Source organism: Arachis ipaensis, chromosome B7, assembly GCF_059453495.1.
Source record: "Arachis ipaensis isolate K30076 ecotype BB chromosome B7, ASM5945349v1, whole genome shotgun sequence".
Taxonomy (NCBI): domain Eukaryota; kingdom Viridiplantae; phylum Streptophyta; class Magnoliopsida; order Fabales; family Fabaceae; genus Arachis; species Arachis ipaensis.
The window spans coordinates 4,392,277-4,414,344 of NC_142442.1; the positions used below are offsets into that span (position 1 = coordinate 4,392,277).

At 31.8% G+C, this 22,068-nt stretch overlaps 2 protein-coding genes across 2 annotated transcripts; both read right to left on the reverse strand.

Annotated features, from left to right (window-relative positions):
• Positions 1–14,810: 14,810 nt before the first annotated feature.
• Positions 14,811–20,934, reverse strand: LOC107609794 (glutathione S-transferase F9). Its single transcript, XM_088494052.1, has 11 exons — positions 20,681–20,934; positions 20,395–20,443; positions 20,213–20,286; positions 19,336–19,583; positions 18,941–19,096; positions 17,937–18,708; positions 17,769–17,851; positions 17,554–17,643; positions 16,591–16,908; positions 16,401–16,449; positions 14,811–15,472 (listed from the first exon to the last, which is right to left on the reverse strand). Exons 9-11 carry the CDS (start codon positions 16,900–16,902, stop codon positions 15,018–15,020), a joined length of 816 nt encoding a protein of 271 aa, XP_088350178.1. The 5' UTR covers positions 16,903–16,908; positions 17,554–17,643; positions 17,769–17,851; positions 17,937–18,708; positions 18,941–19,096; positions 19,336–19,583; positions 20,213–20,286; positions 20,395–20,443; positions 20,681–20,934; the 3' UTR covers positions 14,811–15,017.
• On the reverse strand, positions 17,361–20,851 carry JASON (aspartyl/glutamyl-tRNA(Asn/Gln) amidotransferase subunit). The gene is made up of 8 exons (XM_021107055.2): positions 20,681–20,851; positions 20,395–20,443; positions 20,213–20,286; positions 19,336–19,583; positions 18,941–19,096; positions 17,937–18,708; positions 17,769–17,851; positions 17,361–17,643 (listed from the first exon to the last, which is right to left on the reverse strand). Exons 1-8 carry the CDS (start codon positions 20,849–20,851, stop codon positions 17,535–17,537), a joined length of 1,662 nt encoding a protein of 553 aa, XP_020962714.2. The 3' UTR covers positions 17,361–17,534.
• Positions 20,935–22,068: the final 1,134 nt, after the last annotated feature.

A 22,068-nucleotide genomic window follows, 5' to 3' on the forward strand; every position in this document is an offset into this window, starting at 1 on the left:
TGAATTATTTTTTGCAGGCTATTGTTATTAGTATTAATAAGCGTGTTGTCTGGGGATTAATATTCAATGAATAAACGTGTGAGTAATGAGGCGATGGGGATTAATATTTTTTAACATGTAGACACCACTTTGTTGATGATTGTGTTTATTATAACAGGACCTTGCATATGTGAAGCTTGCATATTTGGATCCTTGGTATGGATTATGCGAGTATCATGATGATAATTGATAAGTTCTTATTTTTAAGTAATTAATTTCTTCTGCTAATTAATATTACCTTTTTTGCACACTCAAATTTTGTGGCACCTCTTGTGTATGCTTTCATGGGAACCTCAAGAGATATTGTGATAGGACTTGTAACTGTGGTGTCCCTCTTGCTTGGGAGTTTGCTTTCTAGTGAGATCAGTGACACCAAAAGTCATGACTATGTGCGTCTTGCATTGACTGCTATCTTCTTTGCAGGAGTCACTAAATTGGTACTTGGAGTTTTGAGATACATACAGTACTAAATAGGACTTAACTATGCAAAAGGTTCATTTTCATTCATATATGCATTGTCCTTTTTGGTGGTGCTTTGCCTAAAGTATTGTGCTTTCATGAATGGTTATTGTAGGCTAGGTTTCTTCATAAATTTCCTATCTCATGCTGCCATTGTGGGCTTCATGGCTAGAACTGCCATTACTATTACATTGCAACAACTTAAAGGTTTGCTTGGCATAAAGGACTTCACCACAAAAACTGATATTCTTTCTGTAATGCATTCGATTTGGAGTAATGTGCACCATAGGATAAATCTTTTCATCTTGCTTTATATATATATGTTTCATTATATTTAGATGATGAACAAGCTCATAAATAATAATTGTTTATATATTAGTACTTGTCCCTATAATTTTGTTATTCTTAGTAAAGAAAAAAGAAGGTGAATGAAGATTCAACATAGATTATAGTGTATTAAAATAAGTTAGTAGTGGCTAAAAATTTCTGTAACTATAGATTTTGTATTGCTACTTGCTAGATGAATCAAGCTGCTAGTGTATTATCTAATTTGGATCTTTAATAGGGTCATTACTAAATTTGTTATTACTTTACTTGTGATATTTTAGGCATTTTTAGCTTGCTCTTATTTTTGTGTTTGTCTAGATATAGAAGAAATATAATTGAATAGTTTTATGAAGCTAATTTTTTTAATATAAATGTGAAAATTGTGGGGTTATAAACCTCTGTAATATACAATTTTTTTAAAAAACCTGTAAGCCAAATCGCAGCGGTTCTAAACCGCCGCAAATAATCTAATCCTATTTTGCTGCGGTTGTGCCAGCGGTTCATTAGAACTGCCACAAAATCAAATCTCCACGCCCTAATTGAAAGAAATTTTCCAGCAGTAGTTCTTATCGCAGAAGAATAGAAAGAAAGAAAGGGAAATTGAAAAGGGCAGAAAAGCTAAAGAATAGAAGTATTGAATTTAGTTTTTCAGTAAAACAAAATGAGTCATTCCTTCAATAGAGTTTACCATCTCTACTTATATAGCACTTTTAAAATCAAAATTAGTTCTCTAATTATCATAATTAATCATCCTTAATCTCAACACCCCCCCCCCAAACTCGAGCTTGGCCTTGGGACAACTCGCAGTTTGAACCTCAGTCTTTCAAATGTGGAGGCTGTCAAAGGTTTAGTAAGAAGATCAGCAACCTGGTCTGTTCCTGGAATATGCATAACATGTAACTATTTTTGATTTATCTTGTCCCTGATTAATTGTACTTCAAGCTGGAAATGTTTAGTCTTGTCATGTAACACAGGATTTGCCATTAACAAAACAGTGCTTAAGTTTTCACAATATATCGTTGGAGCAGTTTGAAGCTTGACATCCAGTTCTTCTAGCAAATGCTTGAGCCATTGTACTTCAGCTTCACAAGCTGCTACACTCCTAAATTCTGCTTCTGCAGAGGAACGACTTATAGTCGGTTGTTTCCTGCACATCCAAGAAATTAAGTTAGCCCCAAAATACACACAATACCCTGACACCGACTTTCTATCTTCTAGATCTGCAGCCCAATCTGAGTCTACAAATCCATATAATCTCATATCATCGCTTCTGTGTAGGACTAAACCATGATGCTGTGTGCCTCTCAAATATCTTAACACCCGCTTTGCTGCCTTCCAATGAGCCAAGAGGGGAGAATGCATAAATTGACTAATTTTTGACACAATAAAAGAGATATCTGGTCTTGTGATGTATAAATATTGTAGAGATCCTACAATAGTTCGATAAAGCTTTAGATCTTCAAAACTCTCTGAACCTGCCGACAACAATTGTAACGAAGAAACCATAGGGGTTGGCATAGAGCTAGCTCGCGCCATCCCCAATTTTGACAATAAATCTGCAATATATTTGGTTTGTGAGAGATGCAAAGTTCCATTTTTCAGTTTTGTGAATCTCAACCCCCAAAAAATAGCTTAAGTCACCTAAATCTTTTAATGAGAAAACAGTGTCCAATTTCTTAATCATGTCAGCCACACAATGTGAATTATTGCCAGTAATTATAATGTCATCCACAAAACAAAGAATATAAATAATTGAATTGGTATGTTTCTTTATAAACAAAGAATTATCAGACTTGGCATTATTGAAACCAAAAGAGTGCAAAGTGGTGCTTAACTTAATGAACCACTCTCTAGGAGCTTGTTTCAAGCCGTAGAGAGATTTATTCAACCTACAAACATGTGTGTCAGACTTTTCTTCAAAGCCAATCGGCTGTGACATGTAGATTATTTGATGTAAATCCCCATTCAAAAAGGCATTGTTGAAATCAAATTGCCTTATCACCCAATTTCGAGAAAGAGCTAAGCTTAAGATCAGTCTAATTGTTGTAGGTCTAATTACTGGACTAAAAACTTGTTCAAAGTCAAAACCTTCTTCTTGGTGAAAGCCTTGAGCCACTAACCTAGCTTTATACTTGTGAATGGATCCATTAGGGTGTCTTTTAATGGTAAAAACCCATTTGCAACCTATAATTTTTGCATTTTCTGGCTTAGGCACTAAAGACCAAGTATTGGTTCTTTGTAGAGCTTGAAACTCTTCTATCATCGCCTCTTTCCAACAAGGAATACTGAGGGCAACATGAGCTATTTTAGGAGGTTGTTCATCACTAGTTTCTGACCGAATAGAAGAAAAAAACACTTTTGGTTTAGATGAACCTGTTTTAGACCTTGTCATCATAGCATGAGTATTGTGAGGAGTAATTGGTTGTGAATGGTATGATGTTGTAGAGGGTTGAGTGTTAGAGGATTCTATAGGTGGAAGAACAATGTCTGTGCCAGAAGTGGGTTGTATTTGGCCTTGTGGCTGTGTTGGAGTAGGATTGTGGCTAGGACCAAAAGCATCCTCTAATTGATGGCTTGGATAGTCATTAGTTGTGATAGAAGGAACACCTTTAATTGTATGTGAACTAAGGAGAGCGTCTTGTTCATTTAAGGTGCATGGATTTTGATGAGTGGCGGAAGTTACATGTGGAACAACAGTAGGAACAGGGTACTTTGAAAAATAAAAGGAACTATCTGCATCCTTCTTAGTTAAGTCAAGCTCATTAGTAACAGATTTAGAGAGAAATAAGTCAGAATAAGGAAACTGAGATTCATCAAATTTAACATTTCTAGTGATATATATTCGTCCATTGGGTGATAGACATTTATAGCCTTTGTAATTAGGGGCATATTCAAGAAACACACACTTATGTGATCTATAGTCTAATTTATTCTGATTAAAAGGTGTAAGAAGAGGAAAACATGCGCTACCAAAGATTTTGAGAGATTGATAATCAGGTTTCTGTTTAAATAAGACCTCAAAAGGTGATTTTTGTGACAAAATAGAAGTTGGTAACCTATTTATCAAATAAGTAGCTGTAATAACAGCTTCATCCCAAAAATTCTTTGGCATTTGAGCAGTGGATAACATGGCTAAACTCATTTCTATTAAGTGCCGATGTTTCCTCTCAGCTCTTCCATTTTGTTGGGGAATATATGGACATGAAAAACGATGTTGAATACCCTCTTGTGCAAGATATGTAGAAAAAGCTTTGGAAGTGTACTCACCGCCATTATCTGACTGTAAAGCCTTTAATTTTCAATCAGTTTGGTTTTCTATAAAATTTTTATATTGAATGAAAGCTATAAAAACTTGAGATTTGTGAAATAGTAAAAAAGTACATGTATATCTGGAAAATGCATCAATAAATGTAACATAATACTTGTAACCAAGATGAGAAATAATGGGAGGGTCCCCAAACATCCGTATGAACCAATTGCAATGGTGAAGTGTAAACAGTTAAAGAATCACTATATGGAATAGAATGCATTTTAGCTTGAACACAATTTTCACAAAGACTAGGCTTCTTATTATCAACACTATTATCAAAAGGAATGTTACATTGTGATAGAACAAGATGTACAGTTTTGGTGGCAGTGTGTCCTAATCTCTTATGCCACAAATCAAAAGAAGGAAGAGAGATAGAGAAAGCTTTAGGACATGAATCTGTTTGTGAATGATAAGGGACAATAATATTAGAAAACTGATATAAACCTCCTTGCCTAAAACCTTGTAGTAGAACCTTCTTAGTGAACTGACATTTAACAAGACAATAAAAAGCATGAAATTCAAAATAAATAAAATTATCCTCAGCAAATTTAGAAATAGAGATCAGATTCTTAGTTATATGAGGACAGTGAATTAGCTTTTGTAGAGAGAACCATCTTTTAGAAGATAAAGAATACAAAAAGGAGTGTCCAACATTAGATATAGAAATACCTGTTCCATTACCTATCTGCACTTGTTCTAGCCCTGTGTATTCAGATGATGCAATCAAGTTAGATTGAGAAGAGGTTACATGATGAGATGCACCTGTATCAGGATACCAAGCTGGGTCAGAGACAGTAGATGGCGCAGCAAGGAATGCAGCATGGTTGTGAAAAATATTTGTAGGTGGAGGAGGAGTAGTTGCAATAGAATTCACTTGGGATGGAGTGGAAGCAGTCGATGAAAGAGAGTTGTAATTGTTCATTTGAGTGCCTTGATTTTGTGACGGCAGGGGAATCTGTTGATCAAATCTATGAAAACAGTGCCAAGCAATGTGTCCAAATCGGCCACATACTTGGCATTGAGGTCGTGGTTAAAGGACCTGCCACCTCTAAAAGGTCGACCTCCACCTCTCCCCCTTCCTTGCATCGGATTGCCTCTCACAGTATTTGACATAGAAGGAAAAGAACTTTGAGCAAAATTAGCTTGTATAAGAACATTATTTAGCTTTCTGAACTTATTCATCATGTCATCATGAGTCAATACCAGAGTTTGCACTTCACAAAGACTATACATTTCAGGTTTCGCATTGATTGTGATTAAAAGACTTTGATAGTCTTCATTTAAACCCTCAAGAATAGCTTTTACATGTTTCTTTGTCGAAAGAGGGTAACCTAAGGCTGCCAAAGAATCAGCAAGGCTTTTAATTTTTGAGATATAATCTTGAGCAGACATACCATGTTTCTTGACCAATTTGAGTTGTGCTTTGAGTTGTTTAACCCTATACTTGATGGATTTCTCGAAATATTCTTCAATTTTTCCCCAAATTTCATAAGCAAAGATGCACCCAACCATTTTACCTTTGAAATCAGAATCCATAGATGCGAGCATCCATGAGCTGAGATTATAGTCTTCCTGCCTCCATTGTTTGAATTGTTGAGATTCAATCCCAGCTTGCTGATTTGCCGTCGAATCAAATTGAGGAGAAATTCGTGTTGGATGGAGATGATCTTCAAGATCTTGTCCTCGAATGGCAAAGAGAGCTTGCTGTTGCCAAGTCTTGTGATTATTCTCACCAAGTTTGTCACTAATCGGGTGAAAGGGTTTTTGATTGAAGAAATTTGGGGGAAAATTGTTGATAACAGAAGAGGGGAGAGGAGTGTTGTTGGAATTGGAATTGGCTGAGTCTTCGTTGGGGAAAGCCATGGATCAAACACCTGTTGCTCTTGATACCATGAAAGGAATTTTCCAGCAGTAGTTCTTATCGCAGAAGAATAAAAAGAAAGAAAGGGAAATTGAAAAGGCAGAAAAGCTAAAGAATAGAAGTATTGAATTTAGTTTTTCAGTAAAACAAAATGAGTCATTCCTTCAATAGAGTTTCCCATCTCTACTTATATAACACTTTTAAAATCAAAATTAGTTCTCTAATTATCATAATTAATCATCCTTAATCTCAACACTAATAAGCAACGGTTAACGAACCGCTAATATGCCATGTTGCGGCAGTTTTTAACTGCCGCCAATCCCCAAAAAAACCGCCGCAATTTCCCATATGTCTTGTAGTGAAATGTCGAAATCGGATTTCCTCAAGGCATAAAACATGAAATTTCTTGGACAAACCACTAACCTTATAACTAGAACACCCATAAAATGGTCTTCTTGGATTCTCCGATGTCCTCGACTACTTGACTATTACTAGCAAACCATAGTTACAAAATATAGTATTCCTGGATACTCTAGGTCGGATGTCTTTCCTCTCACTTGAATGAAGATGATTCTCATAACTCGAAAATTCTCAGACAATGAGAAGAAGAAAATGAAGATTATTCTCAATTTTAGGGGTTTAGGGTTTTAAAATCTATGATGGGATTGATTTGAACACAAACAATCAATTTAGAACACTATTTTAAACATGTTGATGTAGTGTCCACATTACACTACATATCATATATCCAACAAGGTAATTAACAGCTCACATTAGCATTTTACTAACATCAGTTCAGTGAAGAATCAACGAAAAACTACGTTCTATAACGTTGGAATTTATTTGATAATTTTTTAAAATAAAAAATATATAATTCAATCACGATTGGAAATTCATCAGATACCAAACTGAACATGTTTTCTTCAAATAATAGAGCAAACCAAACATTTCCAAAATATATCAAATAAAAAGAAGGGGGGAATGAATAATTGTAATTTGTAAGCGAAGATGAATTTAACTTCTTCTGGAATGCATACGTACGTGCATATATATGATGTCACTAGTAACCCCAAATATCTTGAGTACTCGTGGATGATGTCAATTCCTTTTAATTATATGTACCATTGATCAAACACATTGAACAACATTGTGTTTCTTGGTCGTATAATATATGCTTTAATTGATATTGTTAGACATTTTCAAAGTTTTGAACTTTGCATACGATCTCTAACAAGTTTCTCACCAAAGATAGATTTATATCAATGGTCGGCCATAATACACTGATCCAAGTAGTTATATTAGTCGCCACAATTTGGTTAAGTTACTTCATTAATTACCATAATCATAACACCAAGAAAATTGCCCAAGTTTAGGTCTGAACAAACCACTTTAATGGAGTGAACAGTGATACAATGATTAAGAATTTCATTTCTGTATTATCCTAATGGCTGCTAAATCTGTCTTTATATAATTATGATTTTATTCAATTTTTAAATAGATGTGAAAAAGGTATTTGAAAGAAAGGTTGTTAACTAATAATTTTTAGAAAAAAAAAAATCTTATCATGATGTAATTTTTTTTCTGAGGTATTTTTTAATCTAGCATGTCAAAAACTAATTTGTTACATATATAAATTTTATTTAAAGATTTATTTTTGATTAATAGATTATTGTATATAAAAAATAAAATTTAAATTTTTAACACTTACTTAAGGAGATAAGCTTAAATCACAAGCCATACTAATAAAAAAGGATAAATGTGAATCTAGAGGATATAATAAGTTAATAACAGCATCATAGGAATTAAGTTAACTTGTAAAATGTAATTTTGAGGATTTATAATTGACAATTTTAAAGAATAAATTGAATCTCTGTTCTAAAATTTAATTTGGTAAAATTTTTTAAACAAATATTTGTGTTTTTAAAAGAAAAAATACATTATTTTATATTTGATAAATAAAAAAATTATGTACTTGTATTTGCATAGAGATGTTTTTAAAACATCCAATATACAACTTTTTAAAATTAATTTATGATTATTAAAATTAAAAAAAAGTAAAGTATTGTTTTTGTCTCCAACGTTTGGGATAAGTCCTAAAGTTGTCCCTAACGTTTCAATCGTCCTATTTAAGTCTTTAACGTTTTCAAAACTGACTCAATGTTGTCCTGCCGTTAGGGATTCGTTAACAGAATTGATGGCGGGACAAAATTGAGACGATTTTGAAACGTTAGGGACTTAAATAGGACGAAAATGTTGGGGACAAAAATGATACATAAAGATAAATTTTAATTTTATCATTCAATAATATCAATTTTTTACTATACATAGTATTCAATTATTTTTTAATTACATCTAAGTAAATTACACTTAATCATATTACTTTCATTTTAAAAAAAAATTAATTTTTTTTTATAATTTTACTCTTAAAGATTTTTAGTTATCATGAAACGTTTGTAGAATGACTAATATATAAACTTGCAGAAAAGAAAAAAAATAATATATATACAATAAAATATAAATTATACCTTTTGTCTCTAATGTATCAAAATTCTTTAAAATTATAAAAAATAAATAAATTTAAAATGAAAGTAATGTGATTAAGTGTAATTTATTTAGATGTAATTAAAAAATAATTGAATACTATGTACAGTAAAAAAATAATATTATTGAAAGATAAAATTAAATTAAAATTTATTTTTATGTATCGTTTTTGTCCCTAACGTTTTCGTTCTATTTAAGTCTCTAACGTTTCAAAATCGTCTCAATTTTGTCCCACCGTCAATTCTGTTAACGGATCCCTAACGGCAGGACAACATTTAGTCAATTTTGAAACGTTAGGGACTTAAATAGGACGATTGAAACGTTAGGGACAACTTTGAAACTTACTCCAAACGTTGAGAACAAAAACAATACTTTACTCTTAAAAAAATTTAATATTATCTCATATATTTAATAAATATTTAACTTTGCTTATATTTATGTCTACTTATATTTTTTTATTTTAAAAATTATTTTATATAACTATTGTTGTTTGTATTTATTAAAATTTATTTTTAATTTGATTTAATACTAAAATTTTTAAAAAAATTATTTTTTAAAAGCTAATTTTCATAAATTATTTTTGAAAAGTGAAAATTTGAGCAGGTAAGCTTAAATTAAAAAAAGTCATACAATAATTACTTAATTAGCTGACTAACGGGATGTTTGTTTCTATATTAAAAGTATTAATCTCCAATTAATTTGGTGACCCATATATATCTTCAAAAGAAACGTGTGCCGTTTATGTGGTCCACTGGTCCCTTCTTAACTAATTGTCTGCTTTGTGAACTTTAATTTCTTATTATTGCATCTTTTAATTTAAACTGAAAAGAGTTAATGATCATATTGACAAATTTACTCTTTCAAATGTACGGTTCACAGCTTCACACCTTGAGGGCAAATACATGTTTAATTTATCTTATACACGCATTAATTGCCTCACGATTTAACTTATTAATAATAATCAAATTTATTTGTAAAACTTAAACTCGCTCCTATAAAGTTTATAAGGTGATTTAAATAGTATATATGAACATATATAAATTAAATTGTATAAAATATAATAATATATATTATCAATTATTTTATATTTTCTTTAGTCGATAACCTCTATTATAATTAAAATATATAAACATGTTGCACTATTTTTGTCGTAAACAATAATAAATTAGATTTGTCATATTTTAATTCATCAATCATTTAAAATACAATAAATAAAATAGATAAAAGAATTATGAATTAGATATGATATACATGAAAGACGTTTTACTTTTATATATCTAATATAAAATGCATATCATATAAAATAAACATGTAAAATAAGTAAATATATAAAAGATGAAGCTAAGATTGACAAAACTTTAATTATGTTATAATTTTAAGGTTTGATTAGATTATTTTTTTAAAGAGATATTTATTTTTATATTTAATTGCTAGCATAATTGATGACAATAATTTTTTAAGATAGAATGAAACTTATAAATTTTTTAATTAGTAATAATAAAAAAATTTTAACTCTCTTCGACCTGAAAAAAGAAGAAAATGAGACTTGACAAATATAAAATTAACTTAGGAGCAAATCCGAGACTAGTAAAAATATAAAAATCAGTAATAGATAAGGTGGATGAGAGATTGAATTTATAGAAAACAAAGGTTCTTAGTAAAGTTAGAAAGGTAGTGCTCACTAAATCAATTATAAACAGTTTATCTATTTACTATTTATGTTTGTATAAGATGTCGAAAACAGTTGTACAAAAAATAATTGCATTGCAGAGGAGGTTTTTTTAGAAAAAGAAAGATGGACGACCTGACTTAGCTCTTGTAAGGTGGGAGCTGATACAAGCACCAAAGAAGTTTGGAGGTTTGGGAGTTAGAGATGCAATGATTCGTAATACAGCATTACTGTTTAAATGGCGGTGGAAATTCTCTAAGGAGGATTATCCATTATGAAAAAAGATTACATTGTGTGCTCATGTGACTTAGAACCTACAACTCAAACATTGCTAGTAAAAGGAGGTCCATGCAAAGATATATGTCAAATACAAATAAAAGAACAACATGTGAGATAGAAGATGATTGATGAACTAGCTATGGAAGTAGGAGATAGTAGATCAACCTGATTCTGTGAGGATACATGGTTACAAGTTGGAAATTAAAGTTAAAAGACTCATGTACAATGCTCTTCTTGATTTCAAACCAAAATAAAGGATCCCTAATTGGGGATGGTGGGTTAGAATGGGTCTGAAACTTTCAATGGAAGAGAGAACTTCACCCATGGGAGACAGAGGTCCTGAACCAACTGCTTGGTGTATTACAATATGTTAGATTGATAGCAGATGTACAGAATAGAGTGATGTGAAATTTTGACAAAGAAAGCGTTTGTTTTATTAATTCATTTGTGCAGGTATTGTAGAAAGCGACTTTGGCGGATGATATAAGTAATTATAGATTCACAAATGAAATTTGGAAAGGACTAGTTAGTTCCGTCTCGAGTTGAGCTATTTACTTAGTTTGTTCTAGTAGGTCAGGTCAATATAAGGACCAATTGAATCGTAGATTGGGTATCATTGAATTGAGCGATAATTTGTGTATTTTGTGTAGGAAGGATGTTAAAATTATACAACACTTGTAAATTTTCTTGACAGGTGTGATGCACATAAATTTCTGATATTAGATGTGATTGGATCATCCTAAATACCATAAAAGACACTTTGAGAGTTGGAGAATCATATCTATGAAAAAGAACATGCATAAAAACTAATTATTTAGATTCTTCTCTGTTATTTAGAATATTTAGCTACACAGGATTAATGATGTGATATTTCAACAAACTAACAGAAGTAAAAGATTATTGTATTGCTATATTATTTTGTTACTCTAAAGAGTAGTATAGTTGGTAATTCAATATTGTTGATGATTATATCAGAAATGATATTAAAATACGTTACTATTGGTTTTATGTTTGTCTTTATTTGTCCTTGTCATTTGTATATATATTAGCACTCCGTTTGATATGTTGAGCTCTACTTAACAAACAATTTTCTTACACCTAACTTGTTTAGAGTATATATATATTGTATTGATAATCCAAAGTCACTAATCACATTGAATGGTTGTAAACTTTTGCTATTGTGTGAATAGGTATAATATATCATTACATACACTAACCATCACATATATAAATATACAATCGTCAACAATTAACTAACTCAAAATCGATTAAAATTTAATCGCTCTCTTAAATATATTAATATTAATATATAAATTTGTAAATATCTTTTATATGTATGTATCACGTACGTAATTAGTATAATTCTTTTATTGTTAAGTAAATATAAACGTGAATAACATTTCTTTTTATTTTATTTTCTTTCCTTTTGGGCACACGTTTATGAACTTTCAAAGCCATCACTCTCCATTTATGAATGTCCTTGAAAGTACAAGTGCAAGTTAAGGAGGTACTTAACATTACAAATTAAATCAATGCAAAAGAAAAAAAAAATGAAGCGTAATAAGTAGTGAAAGTGACATCACTACATTTTGCGTCGTGTTGCAACTTGCAACCATCCACTTTCTCAGTTTCTTGTGGTGGCCTTCTAATAATTTATTAACAAGACTCATCTACAGATGTCTTTACCTAAAATATAGTTGATAGTTGAAAATTGTTAGATAGTAATTTAGTTAAATTTGTTAAATTATCTAATAATTTTTAAATATCAATTTCATATGAAAATAACTGCACATAAATTTTCATTAATTTTTATTAATTTCTTCTGGAAGAAATTACTAAAATCTGAAAAATAAATTAAGCATTGATTTTTGCACACAAATACTGAATTACAGATAGGTAGCTCACGTAACTTTTAAATCAATGAGAATTACGTACATTATTTGACCAATAATAACCTCCTCTATCTTTAATATACTAGTCATGAGGTTTAGGTAATTCGAATTGATTCATATTCATAAATTTTTTTACATGCTACAATTTGATTGTTCATTTTTTTCTTCTCATTTTGGATTAGAACTAAGTCTTATTATACATTCAGAAATATAAATAACAAAAAATTAATTTGAATTGATTAAATAATTAATTAATTTATCTATTTAAATAAATTTTAAATATTTAAATTTTATCTTATATATATAAGAGATCATTTACTAAGTGTAAATTCTTAAAGAGAAAATTATACGTGTGATTTCCTTGCCTATGATTCTTTTTTTAGCTATATGAGTTGGCACCATATTTAATTTTGTTCCTTAGTTTATGTTGACCTAGGTAATTATGTATGAACAATTAATCATCCTTATCTTCTAAGTTCTAGTAGTAGCTAGGAAAGTTCCTTTTTTTTTTTGGAAGAAACGGATTTAATTTTGATATAATAATTGTGAAAATTGCCGAAAATTAAATTAAGGATAGATTCAATTTATTCATCCTAAGTCATTACTAAATTAAACTTGCTAATTAATGAATCGTAGATGACTCGTATTCATCATGCATACATATACTTGCGTACCTTTGTGACTTCTCCAAGCTAAGCTGAGACTAAGTTGTATTTTTTTTTTTTTGGGAATGTTCTTATAAAGACGTGTAGAATATCTTTTGTTAAAGATGTTTATGTGTCGTATTATTATTGGACGTATTAATGAACTGGTTATTTTTTAATTTCTTAACAGATTAGAATAAAATCGATTTTTTTATAACAATAACAATAAATCTAATTTTTTTTAGAAATTTAATTCTATTTTTAAATTTTTAGGAATTTAAATGTTCGTAAAATAAAAAGTTAAGGATATATTTGTCTTTTTATAAAAATTTTTTAGATATTCGATTTAAATTGTGTAATTCGATCGGATCAAATCGGGTCTAATAATTATAATACAGACAATTGGGTTTATTATTATTGTTATAATAAACCGATTTTATTCTGGTTTATTAAAAAATAAATTATTAACCGATTTAATAAAAATATCCAATAATAACATGACACATGTAAATGTCTTTAAAAAAAAGACATTTTAAGTATTTTTATTAAAGTGGTCTCTTTCTTTTTTATTTTACTTTCCTTTTTCTTCTTAATCAAATGATAATAGCTCAAATGACATAGTATCCTCATACTCAATTAAGAGGTTGCGGATTCGAGTCTCCTATCTTTGATAAAAAAAAAGGTTCATTGATTTCCTATACTCGAATAATACATGCATGGAAAATGTTAATTAAATTAAAGCCAACGCAAATTGACTTTAAAATATTTCATATAAGTCAACCAAAATCCACGGAGTTATATAGCTTCACGATGAATTAGATCGAATTTGACCACCTATTTTCTCTGCTTTAATTCAGAGATTATTTTGATAAAATCTATCTTTATATCCAGCTTGTGATTGTGTAGTTTATCTAAAGATTAGAAATCAAATTACTATTTTAAAAAATTCAAACAAAAGTTATTCTGTGATTTATTTATTTATTAATGAAATCAAATATTAAAATGGCAAAAGTAGCATCAACAAAGATGATAAAACATGAAATCACTACAAGACTTTCAAATGAGAAGGTAGTTCCAAATTAAAGGGATAATCAACTTCTATCCCCCCTCAAAATGAGTGATCCTAAAATGGAACACTATAGTTGTGTTTGTTTCTGAAAATAATACAAGATAAGACACTGAGAACAAGACACAAAAAGATATAACATTTTGTATTTTTGTATTTTGTTTGGTGATAAACTAAAATAAATTATGAAAATTTAATTTATTGTCATTTTTTTTCATTCAAAAAATTTGAGAAGAAAAATATAATAATAAAAAATATAATTATAAAAAATCAAGAAGAATAATGAAGAGAAAAACCCAAAAGAGCCCATGACAATTACCTCAAAAGATAACGAGGTCCTTGAAAAAAAAATACCCAACTCGGCCCCTAAGCTTTACTTTTATGGGACTGATTAGCTCCTGGGCAAAAAAAAATCAATGTTGACTAATCAGTCAAAAAAAAAGATCAAGGGCCGAATTTAGTGTTTTTTTTCTTGGGGACCTTGTTGTCGTTTTGAGATAATTGTCAGGGGTTGGGTAGGATATTCACTCAATAATGAAAGAAAAAATAAAAAATAAGTTGTGTCTCTGTGTTCTTTCTTTGAGGATAGACACAAAATACATTAATTCAATATTTTTTGACACAATATCTCTATTTATATTTCATCTATCAAATAGATTTTATGTTTTCGTATCCTTATCTTAGTGTTCTGTTCCTGAAAATAAACGCAGCCTATGTTACATATTTCTAAAGATAGTTCACTAATCTTATTCTATCACAACACATACATAGATATTGATCAATCATGATATGTCTATACCAAAAATCACTCACCAAATTAACTATTCTAATAAAACACATATTAGATTGTAAAATGCATATGGTGACTGATATTTTGTATGCACATAGCATTTTTTTGCAATGATAACACTCCTTAAGCGATACGATCCACTAGATCGAAGCTCTATAGAGCTCAAGAACCTTCTTCCATGAAGGTCTATTACTTATAGCATCCCACCATGCACTAACATTCTTCCTATCCTTGATCAAGTACTCTCTCCCCATATTGTTGACAATATAATCAATGAATGGAAGGTGGCTAATATCAGCAAGGCTAAAGAAATCACCACCCAAATACTTACTCTTTGAAAGCCTCTCTTCATAAATGTCCAAAACTTTGCTTAAGTTTGCTTCACTCTCTTCAATGATCTTTGGATCAGGAGTGATTCCAATTATTGAAGAAAACAGAACATGAATGGCCAATTTATAAGCCCATGGGTCAAAATTATTTGCTTCAACTTCAACCCATTGTTCCACAATACCCCTCTCTTCTATTGTCTTACCTAGCAATTCAGTGCCTTGACATTTGTATTTTTCAGCATAATATCTCATTATAGCCCTAGATTCTGCCAACAAAGAGGCATATTAGTAGCTGAAATATTAATTGAAGTACTATAGGACTAACACTAATTAATTATAATCTATCAAGCACGGACACTTCGTTAAGTTGTCGTGTCCACGTGTCGGACACATTTCGGACACGATACTCACCAACACTCGTCCGACACGCGTGTCAGCTGTGTTCAACAGTGTCTTAAAAAAAAGTAAAAAATTATTCTCCGGACACGCTTGGACACACCTAAATACCATCACATGTCAGCGTATCCAGTCTTATTCTTAACATATATTCTTGAAATAAATTTAGATATAGTATATATTATTATTTATTAAAACAAAAAATATTTTAAATACTTGATATAATTAAAATAAGATATTAAAAATAATTACAAAAATTAATTTATATTTTAATATCAATAAAATATCAAAATATCATTACGATTCATCTAAAAAATAATTTATATTTTATATGTATGCGTGTCCCCGTATCTTATAAGATTTTAAAATTCGCGTGTCGGCGTGTCCCCTGTCGTAGTGTCCGTGCATCATAGATTATAATTAATCTTAATCCCAAAAAAATAAACATGCAATTTTTTGTAAATAAAAAAATTTATATAAATTTAAGGGGTCAAATTATAATTTATGAATTTTATAAATTTTTATTCTTAGTGAAGAGGCTAGGAAAATTATTTAATCGATGAAAGTAAATATTCCTTTTAGACCGTTGAAAACAAAACCTAGTATTATAATGTATTCTTTATTTATCTCTCTTAAAAAGGTTGATAAAAATTTAAGATTCATCAAATAAAAAGTTTGAGGGTGTTTTTGTTCATTATCAATCAAAGATCTGTTTCCTTGCCACATAAGATATATATTTAGTATCCAAAAAAAAATTTTTTTTTTTGAAAGAACATGGAGTGAATATTGAGTTCTAACCATATAAGGTGTAATCTCCATCTTGAATGACAGGAACAACTCCAAAGGGCTGCACAGGTTATGTGAACAAAGAAAACTAAATTAGAAGGAAAGGAAATCAAATAACATTGAATGAAACAGACATATTCAATATTATATTAAATAAAATAAAAGAGAGAAAGGAAAGGATTGAAAAAGAGAGGAACTGAACTTGTAGTTTGAGGAATTCAGGATCTTTGTGTTCACCCTTGCTGACATCAACAGGGACAACCTCAAATTCAACTTCCTTCTCAATCAAGCAAACCAGAGCCCTCTTTGATGAAGCACAAGTGGGACCGTACAACTTCACCACCATGGTTTGATTTCTCTTGAAGAAAGAAAACAGCCCTTCAAGTTTATTTGATGAACACACTCTTGGTTGGTTCTCTTGTTTTAAGTTCTTATAACATGTGAAATAGTCAACCAAAGTCATGAAGAAACAAACAAAACAGAGGTTGTTGTCTATATGGGACTCCACCACCATGTTGATCTGTAGAAATCAAGAAAATAATATATCTAAACGATTTATCTTTTTAATTAATACTCATAAGCATATTTTTAATTAATAAACGAATAACAAAAATATTATATTTTACTATTTTAAAATGATTATTTATAAATAATATAAGGTGCGGATTCTTGTCCCCACCTCACCAACCTTACATTTGTCTTTTTTTTATTATTGGGTAATCTGAGAACATACACCATGGGGTCATGCTTCTTTTTATTTTAGCAATTTTTGGTTTTTGGTGGATCTCAGTTTGGTGAATGGTGATGCTGATCTCAGAGATAATATTAAAGTAATTATTTTCTTAGTTAAATATGCATATCAAAATTCCAGAGAAGATGAATCGTTCATTTGGCCTCAGTTTAATTTTCATAAGAAACATTGCCAAAAATTTCATCAAACATTAGCTTTCTACCATACTTATTCAAATCTCAGTTCAACTTTTTTACTAGTAAATGGAGTTTTCTCCATACACATAATACACTTGCGCAGTTGCGCTCTAAAATTGTTGTAATCCAATCAGTAGATTGAATGTGTACTGAGATTTAGTCTCCATAAATTTGAAATATTTCCGATGTATGTAACACCCCATACAATGAGTGGACAAATCAAAATGACTCCACTGACTCTGGATTAGTCGAAGATCGCAGCTGGGATAATGCGGTATCACTCTCTTCAATATCATCAAAATCCATTGGCTTTCCAGGAACAAACTTCCTGTGAATCATGTAACAATTCAGTTCAGTAAATGCACATGCCTAGCAGATGGTTCTTATACTTCTATTAATAAAAAAGAAGCATATTAACGTTCAGCACTGAATACGATTATTAACTAGGGATACCTTTGAGGGATAAAAGTCTCCTCCGTCAATGCCTTCTCCAATCTCTTTTCAAATGGTGTTGCATGCCACTTCACTTTCTGATCCTGGACACAGTTAGCACAATCAGAAACAGTTTCCAAATTCAAAAATTTCATATGCCAGATAAAGATTACAGTTCAAAAACCATACCTCTTTGTATTTAGTGGTTGAATTTGGTATGCCATTTCCATCCCACCACTTCGGAGGACAAATATTCGAATCCTCGTTTTCAAAGTGAGCTGCAGCCACACCAAGGATAGGCCTGTCAGCAGAAGTTTTCCGAAAATGCGGGATCTGGCTAGAAGCAGACTCCACTCTCTTGTTTCCCTTCTCCTGATCAATTGGGGCAGGCCTTAACCAATTAGACAAGCTTACTTCTGCTTTAGATTCATTTTCCTTCAAAACTTGGTTTGAACCTTTTTGCGTGGTAGGAGTAGCAATTTGAGCTTGCTCGGCAGAATCTCTCAACTCACTTGAATCTTGTTCAGAGTTTAAATCTTTCTCCTCAAGTATTTTACGCTGGAAGACATTCTCATCTGGTTTGTGAGTGGGGTAGACAAACTGGGACCGAACACGAGCCCTGCCATTAGGTAACTCTTCCAGTGTTGCAGGACAAACCGTTCCTGGGGTTTGCATCTCATCAAATAACTTCAATGGGGTAGGATAAGGTGATCGCTTATTCGCATTTTGGTTATTTGGTGACCAGCTTTTCTTCAAACGACTATCATCAGATGAACTTCCACAGGATGATAAGCCCGTATCACACTTAAACCGGACTGATTTGCACTTCCTCTGTGTGTCTGTGGGTGAATCTGGAGCTGGATTATTTTCAGCCCTATCTGCAGTATGAAGGCTCCATGTCTTATTTCCTTCCATATGTTCAAGAGATTCATGGTGACTATCTCGTGCATCAGATAAACATCTGCGAAAAACAAAAAGAAATCAGGTTCTTGCCCAATTTGACGGGGCATGCTTCAAAAATGAGAAATCAGGAACAACCAAGTGTATTAAATCTACCCATAACCTTTCAAAAATGTCATCAAAATGTCTAGAAATGACACTGAAAACTGTATATAAAGTAAGAATGTAACATGCTACAACGAAAACAAACTATATATATATATAAAATTCAACATCTGAAAGATATGAATAACCTGTTTGGTGTGTGCTCAAAAGAGTCTCTGCTGTCTCCCAATTCTTGGCAAATTTTTATGGGTGTTAGGGGCTTAATAGAATGAAAATCCAGTTGAAGTTTCTCAACAGACTCGTTGGGAAGCCAAGAATCAAACCTTGAAGGCTCAGATAAACATCTGTGAAAAACAAAAAGAAATCAGGTTCTTGCCCAATTTGAAGGAGCATGCTTCAAAAATGAGAAATCAGGAACAACCAAGTGTATTGCTTCTACCCATAACCTTTCAAAAATGGCATCAAATGTCTAGAACTGACAATGAAAGTTGTAAACAGAATAAGAATGTAACATGCTAACAATGAAACAAACTATATATATATATATATATATATAATTCAACATCTGAAAGATATGAATAACCTGTCTGGTGTGTGCTCAAAAGAGTCTGAACTATCTCCCAATTCTTGGCAAATTTTTAAGGGTGTTGGGGGGTTAACTGAACGAAAATCCAGTTGAAGTTTCTCAACAGACTCATTCGGAAGCCAAGAATGAAACCTTGATGGCTCAGAATGTTTATCGGGAGAGGGTGACACTTTCAGTTTCTCAGATGTTTTCCGAATTTCAACAGGTGTCCCTGGTAAAGTACCGCAGGCTTTAAGAAACTTGGCCTGCAATTGAGAATAGGTAATTAAATAGAACCCATCTAAACTAAGACAATTTTTAATTTGGATGTATTCGGACAGCGCACCAGTATATCATGATGATACACTATTCTTTAAAATGTTAGTACAAAATTGAAGGAGTGATCAATGAGTTATAAAAAGTGAAGTTTGAATAAAGTTGATCAAACAAAAGTGGTCCCAAATTAAGGTTATTACACGCTGCTTGTAGTTGACTAGTTCCTGGTATGTTCTAATACTAAGGTTTAAGAAATTCTCAGACTAATCCATTTTACACTTCAAGCCATTCTCTTCTCTCCATTAATCTCAAAAATCAAACTAGCAACACACCTTAGACTCCATTCCCACCACTTCACTCCCTTATACCATAAATTCAAACATATCCCAGGGTTTATAAATTCACAACATACACTTGTCCAATAGAACTCAGACACGCAACCGGATTCATTTTTATTCTAGAAAATTAATTATGCTTCCCTCAATTCCCCACTCAGGGGAAACTAAGTTTTGAAACTGAAACAGGTATAGACTTGAGTATCTAAGAAAATTGAATTAATATATAAATAAATATACAATAGCAGCTACAGTGATGCTAAACTATGAAGTAATGATCATACCTCATCCTTAAGCCCCAGGTCATCTCCCTGAAATCCCACAACATCACCGCAATTGATTGCACAATCTTCTCTCTCTTTTCAAATGTGAATCACAATATCAGTAAAAGAAATTAGAAAAAAAAAATATACATAAGAAACTAAGAAAATGTAACAACAAAGAGAAAAAAGCAACAGTGGAATACCTTGAGCTTGAAACACAGAGGAATAGCTGTTTCGAGAAACCAGAACATCCTGAAAATCAATACCAATTTTCAAATTAGAACAAATAAAAAAATACGCAAATTCAGCTCAATTCCACCATTTCAAATCCGTCAATTTGAGAAAGCCGAGATTCAATCATCAATCAGAAGATTAAATCTGAGTTTCCACAATAACAATGAATTTCTTGAGAGATTCTTGAGAGCTAAGAGCCGAAAGGGAAAAAATTAAACTAAAAGTAAGATATAAAAAAAGAAAAAGAAGATTTACGGTGGAACTAGAAGAGTTGGCGGTAAGGTGAGTGCGGCGACGATGGTTATCGTTGTTCCTGAAACACGCGAAGAAGCAACCCATTGCTCTGTTGAAGGATCGGAAGAAGAAACGCAGCATGAACCTTAACAAGAACCCTAACCCTCGCTTCACCAAACCAAACACCAGCATATCATGGATCTTCTTCTTCTTCTTCTTCTTCTTTCGAATTTCAGAGTTAAAGCTGTGAAATGAGAGAGCAGTGTAAGAAACGTGATGAGTTCAGATGTTTTTTTGAATTTTAAAGAGCGAGGGAAATTAATTAATTAATGACAGAATATGCCAAATTAGAAAATAATATCGTGTTGTAACGTTACGGATATTTATTTTTAAATATTTTGGGGCTATTATATTGGCCCAAAATAAAGGCCCAAATTTACGATTAGGCCCAAGGCTGTAACTGTTATTGTTCTTTTGTTTCAACCATTGAACTTCCGCCCGTAACTCGAAACTCTACAAGGACTCAGGCTTTTGTCACAGCTCTGTTCAGGAAGCTCTTCTTCTCTCAACAGGAGAGTTTTCTGAGAATTTTGGGTTCTTTTCCAAAAAAGGGAGTTTATTTTTAGCACCAAATCTACTTTCTCACATAATACTTACCTCTCTTGAACCGTCAAAACCAAACACACAACTTTTAATCTTCAATATCTTTCATCATGAACAACATCGAAGGAAAAGTCATAAAGTTTAATAAGCTTGGAGAGCTGGGATATAAAAAAAACTGCTTAAATATGGTGGACAAGGTAATAAGTGACAAGGAGATAAAGTTCAAAACATACAAGAATGTTTTGTTGGGAATGTGGGGAAACCTTCAAGGAGTGGCAGTTACAGACATTGGATGGACGAAGATGTTATTCAGCTTCAAAGACAGGAAGAAAGGGTTGCAAATCATGCAGAATGGACCATGAAGTGTCAAAGAAAATATGGTTAATCTCCGATTATGGAGGGAGGGCCGAGGGCGAGTCAGTTTTTGAAGTTGACCATGACTACATGGAATTCTGGATTCAAGTGCATGGCATTCCACATGACTTCATGGAGAAAGAAACAGGTATTCTCATCGGAGAAATGTTAGGAGTTTTGGTCGAAGCGGAAGAACCAAAAACAGATGGAGTCCTGAGGAGAACTTATCTGAGAATCAGGGTGAGCATTAATATCACTAAGGCTTTACCTATAGGATTCTGGTTAGATAGAGAGAATCTGCCACCTTTGTGGATTTTTTTCAAGTATGAGAGGCTGCCAGACAGCTATTGCTTCAACTGTGGTATACTAGGGCATGAGAAGAAAACATGCAAGAATCCGACAGCCATGGCATGTTGGGATCCAACCAAGAAGAAATATGCACCGGGACTGGG